This window comes from Doryrhamphus excisus, chromosome 11 (genome assembly GCF_030265055.1).
Source record: "Doryrhamphus excisus isolate RoL2022-K1 chromosome 11, RoL_Dexc_1.0, whole genome shotgun sequence".
In the NCBI taxonomy this organism is placed as follows: Eukaryota; Metazoa; Chordata; class Actinopteri; order Syngnathiformes; family Syngnathidae; genus Doryrhamphus; species Doryrhamphus excisus.
The window spans coordinates 13,093,499-13,113,762 of NC_080476.1; the positions used below are offsets into that span (position 1 = coordinate 13,093,499).

Sequence of the window (20,264 nt, forward strand, 5' to 3'; positions counted from 1 at the left end):
ATGATCCCACGGAAGACCATGTCAATCCAGGACATATTGATATTACCACAGTACGTGCATCCACACATGCAAGCAACACAACCTGAACCTGCTGATCATTTAAATGTATCACCATGACATGAACCTTTTCAAGCGACTTCCAGGCGACGTATGATTAACCACCAGAGCATCCTCACAGTCAGGCTGACGCACGTGGCATGCCTGCTTTTTATGTGAAAGTCTGCCGTTATTTGCTTTTATTGGCCAGAAGGCCGAGACCTCGACCTTGAACGTTGACAGGCTTCTTTTGTCTCGTTAAAGGTAAATATATAACGCCATTTTAACGAGCGCCATCCGTATTGTTGAGTCAGGAGTTAAAGTTCAGCGGGAAAAGTGGAAACAATCCCACTCTGTTGTGTGGAGGTAAACTTACATTAGACATCATGTAGTTTTCCTTGCAGTGTAATACAAGGATAATACAAGGATAATACAAGGATCTGTGTTTGTAAAACTTTTTCCAGCGAGGCCACATAGTGAAAAATGATTTTTTTTTGTAAACAACACATGTAGAAATGCTGAGAACAGACCTGATGTAAATCTTAAGAGCAATATAAAAATAGCTAAAATTGAATTTGGACCTTAATGATGTTTTCAATATGCAGAGCAAGAAAGGGAAGTGAGACAAAGAGCACTTTGAAAAAGTCATTTATTGAAAAGAAGAACCACCTGAAGCTCTGGTGTTCCATTGAATGGAAAAGCACCCAGGATCATGATGGACCCCCCCTCCACTGTGCCTGGTAGAAAACATCTCAGGTGGATCTCCTTGTCATGCCAGCAACGTTGGAAGCCATCTGGGCCGTCAAGGTTCCATTTTTTTTCATCAGAGAATACAACTCTCTTCCAAAATTCCAACGTCCCATGTTTGATGCTCCCTGGCAAAGTCTAAACGGGCAATTTTGTGGCCCCACCAGCCCAGATGAAGGTGAGACGTACACCACATGTACGTCTGCTCCTGTAGAGCGTTTTTTTTTTATTTATAAATAACCGACATAATAAATGAGAAAGTACGTAAATGGAAAGAAAATCACAGTGGGTGGGCGCCTGCTGGACGCCTCCAGCAGGCGTCTTCATGACTCATCATTCCCGCTGCCGCCGCCGCTGAGGAAGTGACGTTTAGTCACTTGCAGCACTGTGGGGAGGAGTGGAGTCACGTATTAGGAGGTGCGCCGTGCCACCGGAAGCGTTCCGTGACGCATGGAAGAAAGTATCGGGACATGTCCCGTCTGTGTCAAAAGGCGGGATCTCTGCAGCTAAGACAACTTCCGCTCTTCTGGGAAGACTCTGATGTGGGGGGGTCACTGATGTCAGACCCAGTTCAACCAGGACCTCCAGAACCACTGTGGTCATTTTGGAAATCTAAGGAAATACAACTGGTGCAGATTCTGGAAGATCTAGAAAGCCTTTGTGCAGGTTATTGTGTGTAGCTGCTCTATAGGAGTCCACAACTCAATACAAAGGGCCAAAAATGAGCACAGTGCCCCCCCCACCCCCCTTTAAAGTAAAGTTAGAAAGGTTAAGAAAGGTTACCCAAGTTAATGGTCCAAATTGTTTTTTATTGAGTTGTGGACTCCGATAGAGCAGCTTCACACAATTACCACCACAGAAGGCTTTCTAGATCTTCCAGAATCTGCACCTATTCCAGCTGGATTTCCTTGGATTTCCAAAGATGGTCTGTTTTACTTTACACCCACGGCACACCCACTCAGCTTGCCCAGCTGGTATCCGGGTACGCCCATATAAGGAAGTCAAGGTGCCGTGGCCCTTGAAATCTGGACCCCCCCATGTGAAGATGAGCATTAAGATTCAGGGGAAGCGAGGAGATGTGTGCCGTGTTACCTTGGTGATGGTGCTCCAGCGTGAGATGATGGCGAAAATCCCCGTGAGGACCACCACCACGGTTCCGGCAATGATGGGCATCAGCGGGAACTTGGTGGTCTTATCTGTGACCGTGACCTGGAAGACCCTGGTCCTGGTTCCGTAGACGGGAGAGTCCGCCGTGCACCGGTACCGGCCTTGGTGCAGGCGTCTCTCCACGCTGGCGACGCTCAGCTGGCTGACGAAGCCGTCGTTGGTCAACGTGAAGCCGCCTGCCGAGAGGTCCACCGTGCTTCCGTTGAGGGTCCACAGCGGCGACGTGATGGGCGGGTTGGCGAAGACGTCACAGCGTAGGACGAGCGACGACGCCACCTCCACCGACACCTCCTCGGACCCCGACGCCGTGGGAGGATCTGAGGGGAGAATCATTGGAAAGATCTTCATATAAATATTGCTAATAATATTAATAATATATCCAAACTATTGGAATTGATAACTAATACTCAAATCTTGCATTTTTGTGACTCACATGTGACGTTCAAGGTGACGGAGGCCTGAATGGAGGCGTTCCTCCTCAGGTGGCAGGTGAAGGTGGCGCCGTTGTCCTGGTGGATGACGGGCGTGACGCACACGCTGCTGCTGCCTTTCTGGTTCCCCGCCGCCAGGCTGACCGCGGCGCCGTTCCTCAGCCACACCAGCTCCTCCTCCTCCCCGCCCTCACTGGGCGGAAGGTGGGGGGCGGCGCTGGGGCGACACACCAGAGACACCGTCCTCTCCAGCTCGGTCTGGATGGTTCCGTGTGGGCCTACGTCTGGCACCGACTCGATGGTGACGCCTGGAGATGAGGCCTCAGTCGGTTAATACATCACAGCATATCATAGCCCCCCCCCCCCGGAGAGCATGCCCAAATACCCAAAGACTTAACTTCCTGCTTCCTGGTCATGACATTCATGTTAGAAACTCCTTCAAATTAAAAGCATGAGATGAATACGTGGCCACCATCCACCAGTACTAGCCTGGACTTTCTTGTACAAATATTCATATTAGCACCAAATAAGGTCATCAAATATTACCTTTATGTATTCCCATATAGTATCAGCACTGGGGGGCAAATATGAGGGGGAAGGAAAAGGCTAAAAATCCACTATAGTGTAGTTGAGATGGTGCATTCAAGGACCATGGAACAATGGGTGACAAGTCGGCGCTCATATTAAACATGCACAAACTGTGGGTTTTCTAACGTTATATTGTTTATTGGATCATATGAAGATAAGCGATGGAATATAGTTATATACAGATGAAAATGAGCATGTATTATTTATTATTTTCACATTTGGAACTGATCACGTATAAAAACAAAGTTTACAATGAAAGGTTGGAGTCTAACCATTCTTTTTGGAGTATACCATGTCTATTTATTTTTTTTGATTTGCTTCTCATAATATTAGGCGTCATTTCCTCAACGTGATGCTACTAAAATGTTATTTTTCCTCATAATATTATGACTTTATTCTTGTAAAAATACAACTTTTATTGGTGTAAAAGTTTTGCGGTTGTTTTTATTTGTTATTTTTAGAACGTGTCGCGGGCCAAAAACAGCTACCGCAAATGGCTCCCAGGCCATACTTGAACACCACTGGTATATTTGAAGGTCAAGTCCACGTATGGAAATGGAGAAGAGTCAACAAATGCTATTTTTCCAGCGTACGGATTAGCTGGATGGTCTCAAGAAGATAAATAATTGAAAGCTAAACAATCAACAAAGATGGACGTATGAGTACACACATTCTTACAGTATGTGTACTGCAAACTTACTCATTGTCTGCGCTCCGCTGACGAGCAGCACCAGCAAATACCAGGACTCCATTTGACTCCCTGAGGACGGAGAGACCATAGTTGGATGATTGGATATGATTATAATATGATTTCACTCACCACTTCAAGTCAATCATTCAAAAAGCGTCTGAGCCGACTCACCTGAGGATCGGAGACGTGAGGATGTGGAAGGTAGAAGGTAGAGACTGATCACACCCGAGGATGAGGGGGGGGGTGTAACGTCCTCCCGGCCACGGGTTCGTGTATGTGTGCTTTTATTGTTGTGTGCTTTTATGGTTTTTATGGTAAGTCAAATAGTGGACATAAAAAAGGACCGCAGTAGACATTCAGCAACGAGTCGTCACGCTCGATGGCAAGCGGTACTAGAACTAGAACTAGAACTAGTTCAAGCAGAATAAGATCTAGAACAGATAGTCTTCTTGCTGTTAGCAGGAATCTGCACCTTTGTTTGCATTTTTTTGTATTTCATTATTTCAGTTTTTGGAGATATTTATTGTTATTATTTTTAAAAGTTTCTTACATATTTATAATGTTTTTATTTGTTTATATTTCGGTGTAAATTAATTAATTAAATAATAATTTTTTTTACAGTGCATGCTATTTTATTTATGGATATTTTCCATTTTTTTTATATTTTTGGAATGGTCTTTAAAGTGACTAGTGTTTGAAAAAAGCTTTAATATAATTGAAAAAAAAGCCAAAATATTATGGGAATAAAGTCAGAATATTACGAGAAGAAAATGAAGTAAGATGAAACAATAAAAAAGTTGCTGTGCTGTAGCGTTTTTGTATCCTTGTTAAAACTTATTTCTATAGTAATCCTGCTGCCGTCGTCCTCCTTTGAACGGAAGATTCATTTACAAGCTAGCAAACAATAGCTAGCGATGACACGTGCAGGAGACACAGCAGGGCCGCACGAAGGAGATTGATTGACAATGGTCTACAGCTAATCAGGATGAAGAAAACCTGAGATGTAGTTTATCTTGAAATACGGAATACTGCATAACATCTGCATGTGTTGCTTTGTAAAACATCAAAGTGGCAGAGTTGGATCTTCTCCTTGGAGCTTCAGGCTGCTGGACTTAACAGTCGGGGGAGTTGGAGCCCCGGCGTGGGACCATCGCTCCGCTGTGACAGTCCAGACCTGATTTTGGACTGTGGGCTTCTCCGGCGTCATCGGGGACATCTACTCATTTAGTCTGGTCACCTGATGAGCTGGTCGATGACAATCTCATCCAGACCATCAGTCTGGATCCAGCTCATGTTCCTCTGTGTCCTCCTGAGAAGCTGCTTCCAAGAACAAACTCCTGATCTCAACGAGTTAAATCCAATCAAAGTTTGTAGGACTTTCACCGGAATTCCTCATCAGATTACCGCTGAGCCTTTTAAGAGCATGCACACATCATTAAGACCTGAACAACAACCTTCTGATGCATGCGTGGAGCCCAGCTTTGACGTTCACGCAGCACCTCCTCTTCTGCTTAACTCGGTTATCCAATCAATGGACGCCAATTACGTGGTATGTTAAAAGACCAAGATGGACACATCGCGTCACTGATCCTACTCGCCTCTCCCGTGGAGAAGATGCCTTCCAGGCCGGACTCCTCCGTGCAGATCCCGACGAGGAGCCTCCAGGAGGGGACCTGCTCCAAACTTTTTGGGTGCTTGCCGCCGGCCTACAGGGAGGAACTCTCCCACGTGTTACATCTCACGGGTCCGCTGGTGAGTAGAACAATGATGAAGGGTGAGAGACCTGTTTGGGTTAATCATGAAAAATTAAATACTAATATTGTGACATACTGGGATCATGTTGGTCTCTGGAAGTATTCATCCCGCGTGAACTGACCTTGGACTGACCTTGTGGTTGAGGAGAACTTTGACCTTGCACAGCATCGTGTACATGAGAGGCTTTGGGTGTTTTTGTTGTTTCTTCAGCTGCTGTTTCGGATTCTGAACTTCCTGCTGCCTCTTGTGATCACCATCTTCTGTGGACACATCGGCAACGCGGAACTGGCCGGATACGCTCTGGCATCAGCGGTACTTCTTTCTATCTCAACCTGCATCATGAATATGGAATGTACTGCATTAGTCATCCGAGTATTTCATCGCAGACCATCAACGTGAGCACCACGGCCACCGCGGAGGGCCTGACGCTGGCCTGCGACACGCTCATCTCTCAGGTGGGAGGACTTCCTACGCTTTTGGCGAGAAGCCACTGACCGCTGACCGCCTTGGCCTCCGCAGACGTTCGGCAGCAAGAACCTGAAGCGGGTGGGCGTGATTCTGCAGAGGAGCTTGTTCATCCTGCTGCTCTTCTGCTTGCCCTGCTGGGCCGTGCTCATCAACGCGCACAACATCCTGCTGATCATGCGCCAGGACCACCACGTCGCCGGGTGACCGACTACCCAAATCCTGCTCCTCTTTTTAAACTTAAAACGGATTAAAATGTTGTTTTGGTTGACACTAAATATTCACAAAATAGAAAAATGTGTAGTTATACAAGAAGAAAACAGTCATTTTATGATAATAATGTTGGAATATTAATAGCTGCTGAACCGCGAGTAAGGGTGGGTCACTATTTAGTTGTTTTATTTATTCTTCTAAACCAGGGGTCTCAAACTCAATTTACCTGGGGTCCACTGGAGCTCGGATCTGGGGGAGGCTGGGCCGCATCAGGTTAAAAAAATAAATAAATAAAATTAAAAAAATGAAAATTATATATATAAAAGAAAAAATAAAAATAATATAAAAATATTAATAAATATTAATTATATTAAATATTAATAAATATATATAATATAGTCTTCAATGCTTCTGCTATACCCTCCACTTTTTCAGTGCTTTGGTTCTTTGCAAAAGCTCTGATAAAACATTACATTATTATAAATTATTACAAATTATTACAAATTATTATAAATTATTATAAATTATATAAATAAATGTGTATTTGTTATTAAATTATTAAATAAATGTTTAATGACACAAAATAAGATGGAAAAATAAATAAGCAAATCAAAAAACTAATGAAACAAGTGAAACAAATGAACAAATTAATTTTTATTTATTTTTTATTTTATTTTTTATTTTATTTTTTATTTTATTTTTTATATTTATTTTTATTTTTATTTTTATTTTTATTTATTTTTAATTTATTTTTTTTATTTTTTATTATTAAATTATAAAATACATGTTTAATGTAAATTTTTATTTTTCAACACAAAATAAGATGGAAAATAAATAAGCAAATCAAAAAACAAATTAAACAAATTAAACAAATTAAACTTTCATATCAAGGCGGGGGCCTCAAACTAGCGTCCCGCGGGCCGCATTTGGATCGCGAGCCATGAGTTTGAGACTCCTGTTCTAAACCGTGTATTATTGTCATACTGCCACCTAGTGGCCTGGCATGCACATTGCAGCCGTTCTACTTGGGTCTTGTTCAAATTTCTTAATCATATTTCCTGCTAAAATATCTTTAAAAAAAGAAAAGAAAACATGTTTTTTGGCAAACTAACATGGCCGTCATTGTAGTTATTCCTCAACTAGATACGGGAGATAAACCTGATTCCACTTTGCTCCAGGATCGCCCACATCTACATGATGGCCTTTCTACCAGCTGTTCCAGTGGGTACACACACACACGCCGTGTACACCCCCCCCCCGGTACTTGTTCATAGAACATATTTGTGTCTCCAGGCCATGTTCCTGCATCAGCTGCAGGTGGCTTACCTGCAGAACCAGGTCATTGAACGCCACATCACGGCCCGTTTGTGGTTTGATTGAACCTTTCCACGGACATCTTGGTCCACGTCTCGTTGCCTTTTGTCCTCCAGGGTATCATCCTTCCTCAGATGTACACGGCGGCAGTGGCCAACGTCTTCAATCTGGGGCTCAACTACGTCCTCATCGTCAGCCTGGAACTGGGCGTCATGTGAGTGTGTGTGTGTGTGTGTGTGTGTGAGTGTGTGTGAGTGTGTGTGTTCTTGCTAGAGCTTTCATCCAATAAGCAGTCCCATTCATTATGAACAATTATCTGGTGTTTATCGGGTTTCCATCTCCTGTGTAGGACTCTAATGTCTGCGTTCTTCATCTAATCCACGGGCGCCCAAACGTTTTCCACATGGTGAAGCAACTTCCATATTATCAGTGGTAGACACGGGTCATTCATTTGTTTTTTCCAGCCCATGATAATTGTGTTTATTAGCTTTATTAGCTCCTGTGACCAGCTGTTGTACAACTTACTTAAAGAAGGATATTACTGCCTAAGAGCAGGACTTATTCCCATATTTCCAAACAAGGAGACAGAGTGAGGTGTCTGTCAGATATAAAAGCTATGATAACGAGCGCCACCAGGAAGAGAAGCAAATACAAGATGGCCGTGTTGCTTCCTTTGTGTGCAGCGGCTCGGCGGCGGCGAACAGCCTGGCTCACGTGACCTCCTGCCTGCTCCTCCTGGCCTACATCCGATGGAAGGACCTCCACCGGCCCACCTGGGGAGGTGAGGCCTTCGCGGCGGTGCCTTCACTGACTTGTGCGATGCGATGGCGGCCTTTGCTGAGCCTGTTTGTCAGCAGGCTGGTCCAGCGAGTGTCTGCAGGACTGGGGGTCCTACATGAAGCTGGCGGTCCCCAGCACCTTCATGGTGTGCTTCGAGTGGTGGATCTGGGAGATCGGGGGCTTCCTGGCGGGTGGGTGATGGTGGGCGTGGGTGGGTGGGTGACTCCGGCCCCTTTTTAAACACGTTTGCATCACGCAGGCGTCCTGGGAGAGGTGGACCTCGCGGCCCAGCATGTGATGGTGGAGATATCGGCCATCACCTACATGGTACGCGTCCTCCATCGGCGACTCAAGGTCTGATTCATTCACCAAACCGCGGGGTCCTTGCAGTTTCCTTTGGGCGTCCAAGCGGCTGCCTGCGTGCGTGTGGGCAACGCTCTGGGAGCCGGAGACACCGCCGGCGCCGTCCTTAGCTGCAAGGTGGCCCTGATGCTAACAGGTGTGACTGCGACGCACGCACTTCCTGGACACTTCATTAGGAACACAAGTCCATGCTTTCCCTCCATAGGATTGCTCGCCGTCTTCCAGGGTGTCGTCATCGTCAGCTCCAAGTCCGTCCTGGGATACGTCTTCACGTCGGACGGGTGAGTTGGCGTCCTTTACAAATTTCACACGTTTCTGACCGGATTCTCGTCTTCCTGCAGAAACATCGCCGCCATCGTGTCCGACAACCTGAGCATATACACTTTTCTACAATTCTTCGACTCCATTCTGGTACCTTTTACGGTCTGAGCGTCTTGACCTGGACCGCCGGTCCCAAATTGCTTTTTTTTCAACATTTAACATCCAAACTGTATCTGGCAACGCAATAGCAGCGCTTTTGGGGCAACAGCAATTGGTAGCTTGTAGAAGCTAACCTCACCACACGTCTACGTCAACATCTACTCCAGCGGGTGGGGGGGGAGGGGGAGGGTTGGTACACCATCTAGCCCCACATAGCTGGCCAAACACATGCCTGCAACAGAAGAACCAACTGCGTTCGTGGTTTCTCTCGTGTGTATAGATTCTATACAGGCATGTGTTTGGCCAGCTATGTGGGGCGGGTTGAGCATGACCTGTGAACCAGGAAGTGCGGGAATCGGTGTGTGTGCTGCGCTCTGGTGGTGGAAGTGTGAAAAATAAAGTTGACTGGAAGCAGCCGTTCGCCGTGTTAGTACCGGGTATCGTACTAACGGAACTAATTATATCATAAAAGACTAGAAATTTGCCGGGAAATGAAAATAGTATCGTAATAAGCAGTAATTCGTTATAACCGATATCGATATAACGAGACTTTACTGTAACTCAAAATAGCCCCCCCCCCCCGTACCCCCCAGTGGTTTGACCTGGTATGAACTCTCCGTTTCCTCGTCTTCCGTCGCTCAGTGCGTCTGCTCCGGGATCCTGGTCGGCTGCGGCATGCAGAAGATGGCCGCCGTGTCCAACCTGGTGGGCTACTACTGCATCGGGCTGCCAGTGGGCGTCGCCCTCATGTTTGCGGCCCGCCTCAGAATATTCGGTAAGACCGTCCTCCGCTGTCAAGGCCTTCCTAGGAGAAAGAGAGAACATTGTGAGTGAAAAGGACCTGATGTTTCTAGTAGAACTGGATCCTTTCACAGAAGTACATGATTTCATGGAAGAGCTGCACGGTGTCCTAGTGGTGAGGATGTTGTGGCCACGCAGTCGGGATATTAGAAAGATGAATGAATGACCGTCTCCACATATTTGGAACAGATGAAGTATGAATCATGGCAGATCATTTTGGTGAAATCCATGTCGTGTTTTCCAGGTTTGTGGCTTGGACTCCTGACGTGCGTCTGCCTGGAGGCCGGATTTTTCCTCGTCCTCATCTTCAAACTCAACTGGAAAAAAGTCACACGAGAGGTAGGACTGCCCCGCCCCTGACCCCGCCCCTCCCTGGAACCCTTACGGGAACATTTGGTCAGGTGGAATGTCATGCAGCATTGGGAAAAAAATAAAAATGTCCGTCATTCCCAATCCTTACTGAGACTTGAACGTAGGTCTTTGTCCTTTCTGGGCCTTCTAAAGGTATACAAACAGATACAAACAGATTATCTGGTTGGTCTGTTTATTATTGACATAATAATAAGACGCATTATTAATCACTATAATATTGGACATATGATAATGTTATTATTTTCATTATTATGATCTTTATTGTGTTTTTCCCTCTGAGGCTGAACTGCGAGCTGGGGCAAATATTCCAGACGCATCAAAGTGCGGCGTGCCGAACGACTCCATGGTGCGTGACGACCCAATGAGTGGATGTGCCTCCTGGACGGCGTGATTGACAGCTCTGTGATTGACAGCTGTGTGATTCCAACATTTCAGGTGGACGACAAAGAAGCTTCCAGAAGCGGCGAAGGCGGGACGCTGTCATCATCAGGCCGTGACAAAGCCCCGGCGCCGCTGTCCGTCACTCAGCTCCTGTTGAGGAGAGGACTCGCCGTCTCTGTCGCTGTGCTCATTTTAGCCGCTGGCGTCGTTATGCGCGTCACCTTTCCCGTTCCGGAAATTGTAACATCGATGGGGGTTAACTTTACCCAAAGCTGGGCCAACGACTCCACCCCCACGCCAGCCGCTTGGACCCGGCAGACCACCGACATCGGAACGCCGCTCAACCGCTCAACGACTTCATCCTTCAAGTAAACACCAACGTGTCTTTAGAAGTACCTTCAAGTATTTTCAGGAGGCATTCTATTAGGGCCAAAACCAGTTTTATGACAAACAAAGAAAACCAAAATAAAATTGTAATTTGGGGGGAAATTTAAAATTTTTGAGAATAAAGTCAAACTTTGATGGGAAAATTTCATAATTATAATTATTATAATAATTATTATTATAAGCTGTAATAATAATAATAATAATAATAATAATAATAATAATAATAATAATAATAATAATGTAATATGGGGGAAAATGACATCATTTTAGTAGCATGAAGTTAAAATATTAAAGAAAATATACATTGGAATATTATAAGAAAAATAAAAGAATGTAAAAAAATCAGCTGTAATTTGACGAGAATAAAGACAAAATATTAAGAGAAAAAGTTATGAGGACAAATAATGTCAGCTGAAATATTAAATAAATAATGCACATTTTTAAAGTAATTTTTTGAGAAACAAAAGAAAATAAATGAGCTATTTCTCTAGGCTGTTTGGAAATGATTTTGGAAACAGCACCATCTGCTGGTGTTGGGGGGAATGGGGGGCACTAAGCGGCGCCAACATAACCCAAATAGTGTAAAGATATAGATTTCTATTGAATAGATCAGATTGGAGGGGGGGGGGGGGACGGAGACAAATGGAGTATTTCTCAAGTTGCTGTACTCTCGGTCGTCACGCCAACGACTCCGCGATGACACTTAATGGCGGCACGGCGGGACGCTGATTGCGGCCTCCGCAGAGGAAGCTTTCCCGACATGACGGCCTCTGTGATGTCAACCCGTGATGAGCGACGGTGGCAGGCGGCTGATTTCATATGCAGCTTAACAATTAAACAAAAAAAAGCAAACGTTTATTACCAACATCATGCGTGGGTCAAAGGTCAGCACTCCAACCAATATGGATGAGGAGAAATGATGCTTATTGTACTTTTATGGTCTTCCATGCTTCCTTGTTTGTCTATATGTGCCCTGTGATTGGCTGGCCACCAGTCCAGGGTGGACCCCGCCTCTCGCCCCAAGACAGCTGGGATAGGCTCCAGCACCCCTGGTGAGGATAAGCGGTAGAAAATAAATGAATGTATTTCAGTAATCATCGGCCGTGGTCAACCACAAAGCAGCGCTGATTTATTAAATATGTCCAAAATGACAGTTAACGAGCCCCCTCCCCCTCCCCCCCCTCCCCACTCCCACCCCAACCACTGCTGATTCGCTCCTCGTTAGTTCCACAGTGGAAGCACAGACAGACTAGCGAGCGTCTCCTGACCGTTACTGGCCTAACTGGAGCTGGACGAGCAGCTCGCTGACGAAGACGCCGGCGAGGAGGAGGCCGATCATGGCGAGCACGGCGAGTCCACGCCGTAGCACTAGCTGTCTGACAGATAAGGCCGAGCCGTCCGACCGCGTCCGCTCGGAACCGGACTCCGCAGGACTGGATGGACTGCGGTCCTGGTCACATGCTGGTGGGCGGGGCGTAGACATTTTAAACGGGGTGTTTTGTTGCTAGGCAGATTTCAGTCAGGTTACCTTTGTTTTCTATGACAAAGACCCTGCTTGGTTCTTGGGGGGGGACACCAGCTCGTACCAGCGCCTGATCCGGGACACATCACAGCAGAAGAACAGAAGAATGACAACGTTCCTCCACGGCTGGAAGAGACTCATTGCAAGTTAGCACAGCGGCTTGATTGCAGTTGATTGGCTTTATTTTCACCCTTAATAATATGAATAAAATAATAAAAATAATATTTTGCTGTCTTGGAAATTTAGATCCTGTTTGTTTTCATGCTAATAAAAGAAATAAAATTCTCATGTGACGTGAAGGTGGGCACACGGTGGGACTCGCTGTGACATCACAGTGAGCTGGACTTCCTTATATGGGATGTTGGAAAAAACTGAAATCCCAAACTTCTATCAGGGCTTACTTCCAAATTCCTAGACCTCGTGATCTGAACCTTTGGAATGGTTTAACGGTTTATTTTGAAAAAGTGGATTTTGTGAGTCGCTGGGATAGGCTCCAGCACCCCCGCGAAATGAACGATGAATGATTTTGTGAGTCCAACCTCCACTGTGGCTTTCTTCCAGTTGAGTCGGCACAAGAAGACGGTGTAGAAGAAGGACTGGATCACGATGCAGATGAAGAATCCGGCCCACAGTCCTGCAGTGACAAGGATCCATCAGGACCTGAATCCATCGTAATGGTTCTATCTCGCTAAGTGAAAGAGTTCTTTTTTGCATTCCTGGATCTAGACGCTAATCCGGATCAACGGAGGCAAAATTGAAAGTATGGATGGGGGGTTGCAGCCACGAGACCCCATTCCAGATATATGCAGTGTAAATTCACAGAAGGTCCAACCCACCACCTCATCCTCACCCATGATGCCCATGTGGGCGGGGAACATCAGCGACACTCCGATGGGGAAGCCCACCACGTAGTAGCCCACCAAGCTGCACACGGCCCCCACCATTTGCTTGCCGGCCCCCCGGACGATGCCCCCGGTCACGGCCTAAGGGGGGGGGGGCGCACACGGCATCTCAGTGGCGCTTGACCAGCAGCGCTGTCTGGTATCTTTGCTCACCGCGAAGGCGTCGGCCACGTGGATGAAGCTGTACAACTTCAGGATGTCGGCAACCCTCGCCACGATGTCCCTGCATGCCGACGGGAGCAAAGGATTGTGGGTAAGGATGCTGGATGTCAGGCGTGCTGGCCATGGAGGCTTACGTGTCGGTGGTGAAAATGTAAGCAATGACATTCCGAGACACGGCGAGGAGAGCTCCGACGAAGCAGGAGATGATGACTGAAAAGGAGGTTTGGGAAAACGTTCCAAGATTATGGGAATAAAGTCAAAGCAAAGTAGATATTCCACGTTTGGCATGTGACATTTTGGAATATCGTACGTGCGCACGTGAGGGCGACCTTGCCGGACAGCTTGGCCTGCTCCGTGTCTCCGGCGCCGAGAGCGTTTCCCACGCGGACGCTGCCGGCAACCGAGAAGCCTAACGGAAACTGAAGGATAGAAGACAACAAGACGATGACATCACGTCACGGATCAGCGTGACGTGATCAGCGGCACGTCAAGAACATCTCACCGTGTAGATCATGACGGCCAGCTGGTACACGATGGACTCGGCTCCCAGCTCCACCTCGCTGATCAAACCCGCCAGGAAGCCGGCCACCTCGTAGAGCCACCACTCCAAGCACGTCATCAGCATGCTGGGCAACGCCAGGCGCAGGAAGGGACCCCATTCCTGAAAACTGTCTGACGACCAGCCTGGAGGAGGACAGGAAAGACGTCGGTTCATCACGTGGATCTTCTGTCTTCACCACTCAGAAGGTTCTATGTTATTTTTAGGGCTGTCAAAGTGGAAATGTCTCGGGATGACGCAGGATTAACGTGTGCAGGTCTTGTTTGATCCTCGGTCCGCACCGTAGTTAGGTGGAGCCACAAGCGGGACCAAAAGGTCAGCAGAAATGGAGAAAGAAGAGCGTCGTTGGAACGCTCTCTCCACGAGACCAAAGTTATTTGTGTCTCCTGTCGATGTCAGTTGAGTCGTCATGGAGAACATTGACCGCCAGGACAGGTGAGAAGGTCCTGGACAAGGTCCTGGACAAGGCCCTGGACAAGGTCCTGGACAAGGTCCTGGACAAGGTCCTGGACAAGGTCCTGGACAAGGTCCTGGACAAGGTCCTGGACAAGGTCCTGGACAAGGTCCTGGACAAGGTCCTGGACGCAGTTGGTATCTTCTCATGGTACCTTGGCACACAAGTGTCAAAGTGCAAACCGCCTCTCTGATGATGTTTGGCTTTGAACTGCGAGGTAAAATGGCGGCTAGGAGCTACGTGACCATGGGTGGGCGGGGTTATATGTTATTGATCACATGACATCGGTCGCTATAAACGATGTGTGAAGTTCCATGCTCGGCGTTACTGACCGTCCCACGTGGCTTTGTGTAGGCCCCTGGCGCTCATGTAGACAAACAGAAAGACCGCCAAGGCGTACTGAGAGATGGCGTTAGCCGCAGCCGAGCCACTTTTTGGGGGGGAGACAACAATAACAGCAAGATCAATGCAGACACTCAATATGAGGTTAGAAGGAAGGGAGGGGAGGGGGCACAAATTTATATATATAGAAATATATTTATGGGCGGGATTTAAAACGGCGTCCCAAAACATGAAGAGGCGAAGTGCGTACTCACGCCACCCCCAGCTCCAACACCCCCAGGAAGATGTAGTTGATGATGGCATTGAAAGCGTTCCCGGCGGCTCCGGTTATCACCTGGGGCCACATGATGCCCTGAGAGCGATAAGCGGGCCGCTCATTGACGCTCACACAAAAGGCACCGCGCCGGCAGCAGTCAGTCACGGCGTTATTACACGCACCTGATTCTGCAGATAGCGCCCCTGCAGCTGGTACATGAAGGCCGCCTGCCATGACGGGAGTCAATTAGATCAATAATGCGGCACACAAAAAGGCCTTTGTGGGACTCACCGGCAGCGCCGGCATGAAGATCTTCACGTAGAGCTGAGAGAGCCTGAAAAGGACGAGGACAAAAACGCCATCAGCTCAACCTCGCGGGACGTTTCTGGGAAATGAGTGAGAACGCCACCGGATGAATGAAAAAAGCCAAAGAAGCAAATGGCTGAAGGATGACAATGCTGCTGAGTACATCACCGCATATCATAGCATCAGTCATAAATAGCCAAAGTAGAGGAACAATCATGGGGAAATAATAATAATAATAATAATAATAATAATAATACATTTCCAAAGCAGAAAAAAATAAATAAATCAATAAAAAATAATACAAACTTTTCAAAGCAGAAAAATAAATAATAAATAAACAAAAACAAAATAAGTCCATAAAAATGGAAAAATCCATAAAAACCATAACCATAAAAATATTTTAAAAATCTATAAAAAATGTCAATAAATAAAAATAAAATTAAATATATTCTTTAAAAATCTATCAATCTATAAAAAATGTCAATAAATGAAAATAAAATTAAATATATTCTTTTTTTTTTAAATTAAATACAGCGGTGGTCGAGTGGTTAGCGCGCAGACCTGACAGCTAGGAGGCCAGGGTTCAATTCCACCCTCGGCCATCTCTGTGTGGAGTTTGCATGTTCTCCCCGTGCATGCGTGGGTTTTCTCCGGGTACTCCGGTTTCCTCCCACATTCCAAAAACATGCTAGCTTGATTGGCCACTGCAAATTGTGAGTGTGAATGGTTGTTTGTCTAATATGTGCCCTGTGATTGGCTGGCCACCAGTCCAGTGTGTACCCCGCCTCTCGCCCGAGGACAGCTGGGATAGGCTCCAGCACCCCCGCGACCCTCGTGAGGATAAGCGGTAGAAAATGAATGAATGAATGAACATTTCCAAAGCAGAAGGAAGTTATAAATAAGTGATGCATAAATTAATACAAGTATTTTAAAAAGTATAGAAGTACAAAATATGTAAGCAAATAAATGTATGAAAAGACGAACATCGTGGGGAATGACAGTGATGCGTATCAGCTTGATACAATTCCTAAATATACGTATTTCCAAAAAGCCCACCTGGCAACTTCTGCATTCTGCCCAACAACCAGCAGGAGGGGCTGAGTGTTGACCAGGACGGCCCAGCAGGGGAAGCAGGCCAGGAGCAGGATCAGAACCCCCCTCTGAAGAATCACGCCCACGCGCTTCAGGTTGCCGCTGCCGTACGTCTGAGAGGAAGTGGAAGCGGTCAACACAGGAAGTGTGAGGTGCGACGTCTCGGCCTACCTGAGATATGAGCGTATCGCACGCCGACGCCAGCCCACTGCCGATGGAGATGCCGCACACGTTGATCACCTGAGTGGAAACAAGGTAAGATTACCGTCAAATCCGAGTTATTCAAAGTGTAAGAATGAGTCTCACCGCTATGGCTAGCGCTACCCCGGCTAGCTCGCTTTTCCCCAAATGACCGCAGAACACCAAACTCACGAAGCCGATCAGGAAGCTCATCAGCTGGGAAATGAACTGGAAGGACAAACGTGAACACCCATCAATGCCTCAAAGAGGTCATCAGCCATTGGCTCGTGGTTCTTGGGTTGTTTGGACCAGAACCCTGCGTCTGGGCCGTCATTTCAGATCAGGAAAAATTGAACAATACTGACTGAACAATACGGAAACGACTGACCCAAGATCAGTAGATGTCTCGACTGGCTGAGGACGAACAGGAGCAGTGGAAGATGGCGTGATGACAACCACAATAAACCTGTAATGGCGGGGGCCCGTGTGACCTCTTCGGGCCCCGTGGGTGTCGGCCCGGCCACCTTCAGGCCTGTGACCCACCAAACTAAGTCCATTGTGTATTTGTATTTGTATTTCAACCTTATTCTACTAAAATGACCATTTTAGTTAAAGTTATTGATGATTTTTCCATTTCTACTCATGTCTATTTTTAGAATGTGCCTCGGGCTGCAAATGGCCCCCCGGCCACACTTTGTACACCAGGGGTCTCAAACTCAATTTACCTGGGGGCCACTGGAGCTCGGGTCTGGGTGAAGCTGGGCCGCATCAGGTAAATAAATAAATAAATAAATAAATAAAAATACATAAATAAAATGTACATATATTAAAAACAGAAAAAAATAAAAATATAATTAAATTATTATTAAATATTAATTATATTAAATATCAAATATTAATAAATATATATATATAATCTAATAGTCTTCAATGCTTCTGCTATACCTTCCACTTTTTCAGTGCTTTGGTTCTTTGGAAAAGCTCTGATAAAACTGATAAAATTATTATAAATAATTATAAATTATTTTTTATTTATTAAATAAATGTTTAATGTTAATTTTTATTTTTCGACACAAAATAAGATGGAAAAATAAATAAGCAAATTAAAAAACAAATGAAATAAATGAACAAATTAATTTTTATTTATTATCAAATAATTAAATAAATGTTTAATGTTAATTTTTATTTTTCAACACAAAATAAGATGGAAAAATAAATAAGCAAATCAAAAAACAAATTAAACAAATTAAACTTTCATATCAAGGCGAGGGCCTCAAACTAGCGTCCCGCGGGCCGTGAGTTTGAGACCCCTGTTGTACACCCTCGGTACGGCATGGCTGCCTTGCAGAGACCAAATCACGGTGATGAGTCGTCACGGAAACGCACACGGACACAAGACGGGATCTCACCACAGGTCCGGCCAGCTTCAGCAGGACAAGAATTTCCTTCTTGTGGCTTTCAGGGATCTTCAGCTTGAGGCTGCGGCCTCTGTTGGAGTCTCCACCGGACCTTTGAGTCGCCGCTGGGTCCTCCATGGCGGAATGAACGTGGGCACCAGCCCGTCATGTGTCATGGTCGCCAATCCATAACCTATTACCAGCCTGCTAATCAATAACGTGGCTTCCTTGCAGGGGATGCTTCCCTTAAAAGGAATCACGTTTTTTCTGGAACGCTGTAAGACCGCCACTGATTCACCGAGGGAGAGTACGCAAGCGTGACGACCGTTAAAGACACACTCAGGAACACGTGTCTCCCACACGCCAACAACAGGAAGTCTCGGAGAACTCAGACGACAAAACGTCTTTCTTTCTTTTTCGCTGAATGATTTGGAGAACTTCAGAACTCAACTGATACTGATACAGTATAACAGTTGTACACGAATACAGTACAACAGCAACAACGTAACCTGACTCACAATGTCATCTGTCAAACAACACTTGTCTGTTAGCACTAAATTCAGCACACTGCAAGTTATATGCAAATATACAAACATCTCCCAATAGGACTTCAAAATAAAGGCAAACATTTTTTCACGCCACTGTGGGTACGTATGTAGTATGAAGGGTACGTATGTAGCATGAAGGGTACGTATGTAGCATGAAGGGTACATGCGTAGCATGAAGGATAGCATGAAGGGTACGTATGTAGCATGAAGGGTATGTATGTAGCATGAAGGGTACGTATGTAGCATGAAGGATAGCATGAAGGGTACGTATGTAGCATGAAGGGTACGTATGTCGCATAAAGGGTACGTATGTAGCATGAAGGGTAGCATGAAGGGTACGTATGTAGCATGAAGGGTACTTAGTATGTAGCATGAAGGGTACTTAGTATGTAGCATGAAGGGTACGTATGTAGCATGAAGGATACTTAGTATGTAGCATGAAGGGTACTTAGTATGTAGCATGAAGGGTACTTAGTATGTAGCATGAAGGGTACTTAGTATGTAGCATGAAGGGTACGTATGTAGCATTAAGGATACTTAGTATGTAGCATGAAGGATACTTAGTATGTAGCATGAAAGATACTTAGTATGTAGCATGAAGGGTACGTATGAAGCATGAAGGATACTTAGTATGTAGCATGAAGGATACTTAGTATGTAGCATGAAGGATACGTATGTAGCATGAAGGATACTTAGTATGTAGCATGAAGGATACTTAGTATGTAGCATGAAGGGTACGTATGTAGCATGAAGGATACTTAGTATGTAGCATGAAGGATACGTATGTAGCATGAAGGCTACATATGTAACATGAAGGGTACGTAATATGTAGCATGAAGGATACGTAATATGTAGCATGAAGGATAAGTATGTAGCATGAAAGGTACGTAGTATGTAGCATGAAGGATACGTATGTAGCATGAAGGGTACGTATGTAGCACGAAGGGGACGTAGTATGTAGCATAAAGGATACGTATGTAGCATGAAGGATACGTATGTAGCATGAAGGGTACGTATGTAGCATGAAGGGTACGTATGTAGCATGAAGGGTACATATGTAGCACGAAGGGTACGCAGTTTGTAGCATGAAGGCTACATATGCAGCATGAAAGGAAGCATGAAGACTACATATGTAGCATGAAGGCTAAGTATGTAGCATGAAGGCTACGTACGTAGCATGAAGGGTCATATGGGTTTTATCGTCATTTGGTAGAAGTAGACCCAAATGGTTCCTTTCATGCTAAAGTGGTCCACCCCAATCCAAACCTCGAGGGGGCTTCCTGACCCGAATCCTAACCCTAATCGTTGGGTGTTTTTGCTAACCCCACCCCCACCCAAACCTGGTCCTGGTTTTAAAGAAGAAGAGCGTCATCCTATGGTTCCTCTTGAGTGCGTTGATGTTTTCCTGATTGCTTTGTGAAAGCCAGGTCAAATGTCACGGCGGTCATACGGGATGAGCCAGCAGGGCGGCGTTCTTCCAACATTTCACAGACTCCATCTTGGGCTGAGTGTTCTTCTTCTACTGCTTTATTAGCCGTAGCTAATGGGCGACAGGAAGCGAGTGTCACTCATCTCCTCGCTCCAGTGATGCAGCCCACCAGATCCGCCCCTTCGCCAAATTGTGCAGCTCATC

General features: G+C 45.8%; 3 protein-coding genes across 8 annotated transcripts; 1 reads left to right on the forward strand and 2 right to left on the reverse strand.

The window, feature by feature from the left end:
- Window positions 1-746: 746 nt before the first annotated feature.
- On the reverse strand, window positions 747-10,075 carry tmigd1 (transmembrane and immunoglobulin domain containing 1). Of its 6 annotated transcripts, XM_058086704.1 has the most exons (7): window positions 9,852-10,075; window positions 9,573-9,775; window positions 5,537-5,747; window positions 3,670-5,443; window positions 2,384-2,689; window positions 1,876-2,267; window positions 747-1,168 (listed from the first exon to the last, which is right to left on the reverse strand). In XM_058086704.1, exons 4-7 carry the CDS (start codon window positions 3,746-3,748, stop codon window positions 1,157-1,159), a joined length of 789 nt encoding a protein of 262 aa, XP_057942687.1. In that variant the 5' UTR covers window positions 3,749-5,443; window positions 5,537-5,747; window positions 9,573-9,775; window positions 9,852-10,075; the 3' UTR covers window positions 747-1,156. The 6 variants fall into 6 exon arrangements, with proteins under 6 accessions (XP_057942687.1, XP_057942686.1, XP_057942684.1 ...); XM_058086703.1 differs by lacking the exon at window positions 747-1,168 and having other exon boundaries at window positions 1,596-2,267; window positions 5,548-5,747; XM_058086701.1 differs by lacking the exon at window positions 747-1,168 and having other exon boundaries at window positions 1,596-2,267; window positions 3,670-5,409.
- slc47a1 (solute carrier family 47 member 1) lies at window positions 5,118-12,649 on the forward strand. Its single transcript, XM_058086710.1, has 17 exons — window positions 5,118-5,412; window positions 5,626-5,727; window positions 5,802-5,870; window positions 5,935-6,083; window positions 7,272-7,314; window positions 7,387-7,431; window positions 7,524-7,621; window positions 8,091-8,188; window positions 8,265-8,378; window positions 8,447-8,514; window positions 8,578-8,686; window positions 8,756-8,831; window positions 8,892-8,961; window positions 9,613-9,745; window positions 10,016-10,110; window positions 10,424-10,489; window positions 10,579-12,649. Exons 1-17 carry the CDS (start codon window positions 5,212-5,214, stop codon window positions 10,894-10,896), a joined length of 1,854 nt encoding a protein of 617 aa, XP_057942693.1. The 5' UTR covers window positions 5,118-5,211; the 3' UTR covers window positions 10,897-12,649.
- Window positions 12,113-16,926, reverse strand: LOC131138073 (multidrug and toxin extrusion protein 1-like). The gene is made up of 15 exons (XM_058086668.1): window positions 16,813-16,926; window positions 16,678-16,746; window positions 16,471-16,619; window positions 15,400-15,442; window positions 15,291-15,335; window positions 15,107-15,204; window positions 14,843-14,940; window positions 14,000-14,181; window positions 13,808-13,916; window positions 13,632-13,707; window positions 13,489-13,558; window positions 13,284-13,416; window positions 12,973-13,067; window positions 12,440-12,503; window positions 12,113-12,372 (listed from the first exon to the last, which is right to left on the reverse strand). Exons 1-15 carry the CDS (start codon window positions 16,897-16,899, stop codon window positions 12,182-12,184), a joined length of 1,509 nt encoding a protein of 502 aa, XP_057942651.1. The 5' UTR covers window positions 16,900-16,926; the 3' UTR covers window positions 12,113-12,181.
- Window positions 16,927-20,264: the final 3,338 nt, after the last annotated feature.

What these genes read in the sequence shown, in the direction of transcription:
- slc47a1 (XM_058086710.1), top strand. Translation starts at nt 5,212, where the DNA reads ATGTTAAAAGACCAAGATGGACACATCGCGTCACTGATCCTACTCGCC. An exon ending in TGGCTTACCTGCAGAACCAG is followed by an intron (nt 7,432 to 7,523) that starts GTCATTGAACGC and finishes TTTGTCCTCCAG; the next exon opens with GGTATCATCCTTCCTCAGAT. An exon ending in AATTCTTCGACTCCATTCTG is followed by an intron (nt 8,962 to 9,612) that starts GTACCTTTTACG and finishes TCCGTCGCTCAG; the next exon opens with TGCGTCTGCTCCGGGATCCT.
- LOC131138073 (XM_058086668.1), bottom strand. Translation starts at nt 16,899, where the DNA reads ATGAGCTTCCTGATCGGCTTCGTGAGTTTGGTGTTCTGCGGTCATTTG. An exon ending in GCGATACGCTCATATCTCAG is followed by an intron (nt 16,620 to 16,677) that starts GTAGGCCGAGAC and finishes ACTTCCTCTCAG; the next exon opens with ACGTACGGCAGCGGCAACCT. An exon ending in GGAAGAAAGCCACAGTGGAG is followed by an intron (nt 12,504 to 12,972) that starts GTTGGACTCACA and finishes GTCCCGGATCAG; the next exon opens with GCGCTGGTACGAGCTGGTGT.
- tmigd1 (XM_058086703.1), bottom strand. Translation starts at nt 3,748, where the DNA reads ATGGTCTCTCCGTCCTCAGGGAGTCAAATGGAGTCCTGGTATTTGCTG. An exon ending in CAGCGGAGCGCAGACAATGA is followed by an intron (nt 2,690 to 3,669) that starts GTAAGTTTGCAG and finishes CCTCATCTCCAG; the next exon opens with GCGTCACCATCGAGTCGGTG. An exon ending in CGTCACCTTGAACGTCACAT is followed by an intron (nt 2,268 to 2,383) that starts GTGAGTCACAAA and finishes TTCTCCCCTCAG; the next exon opens with ATCCTCCCACGGCGTCGGGG.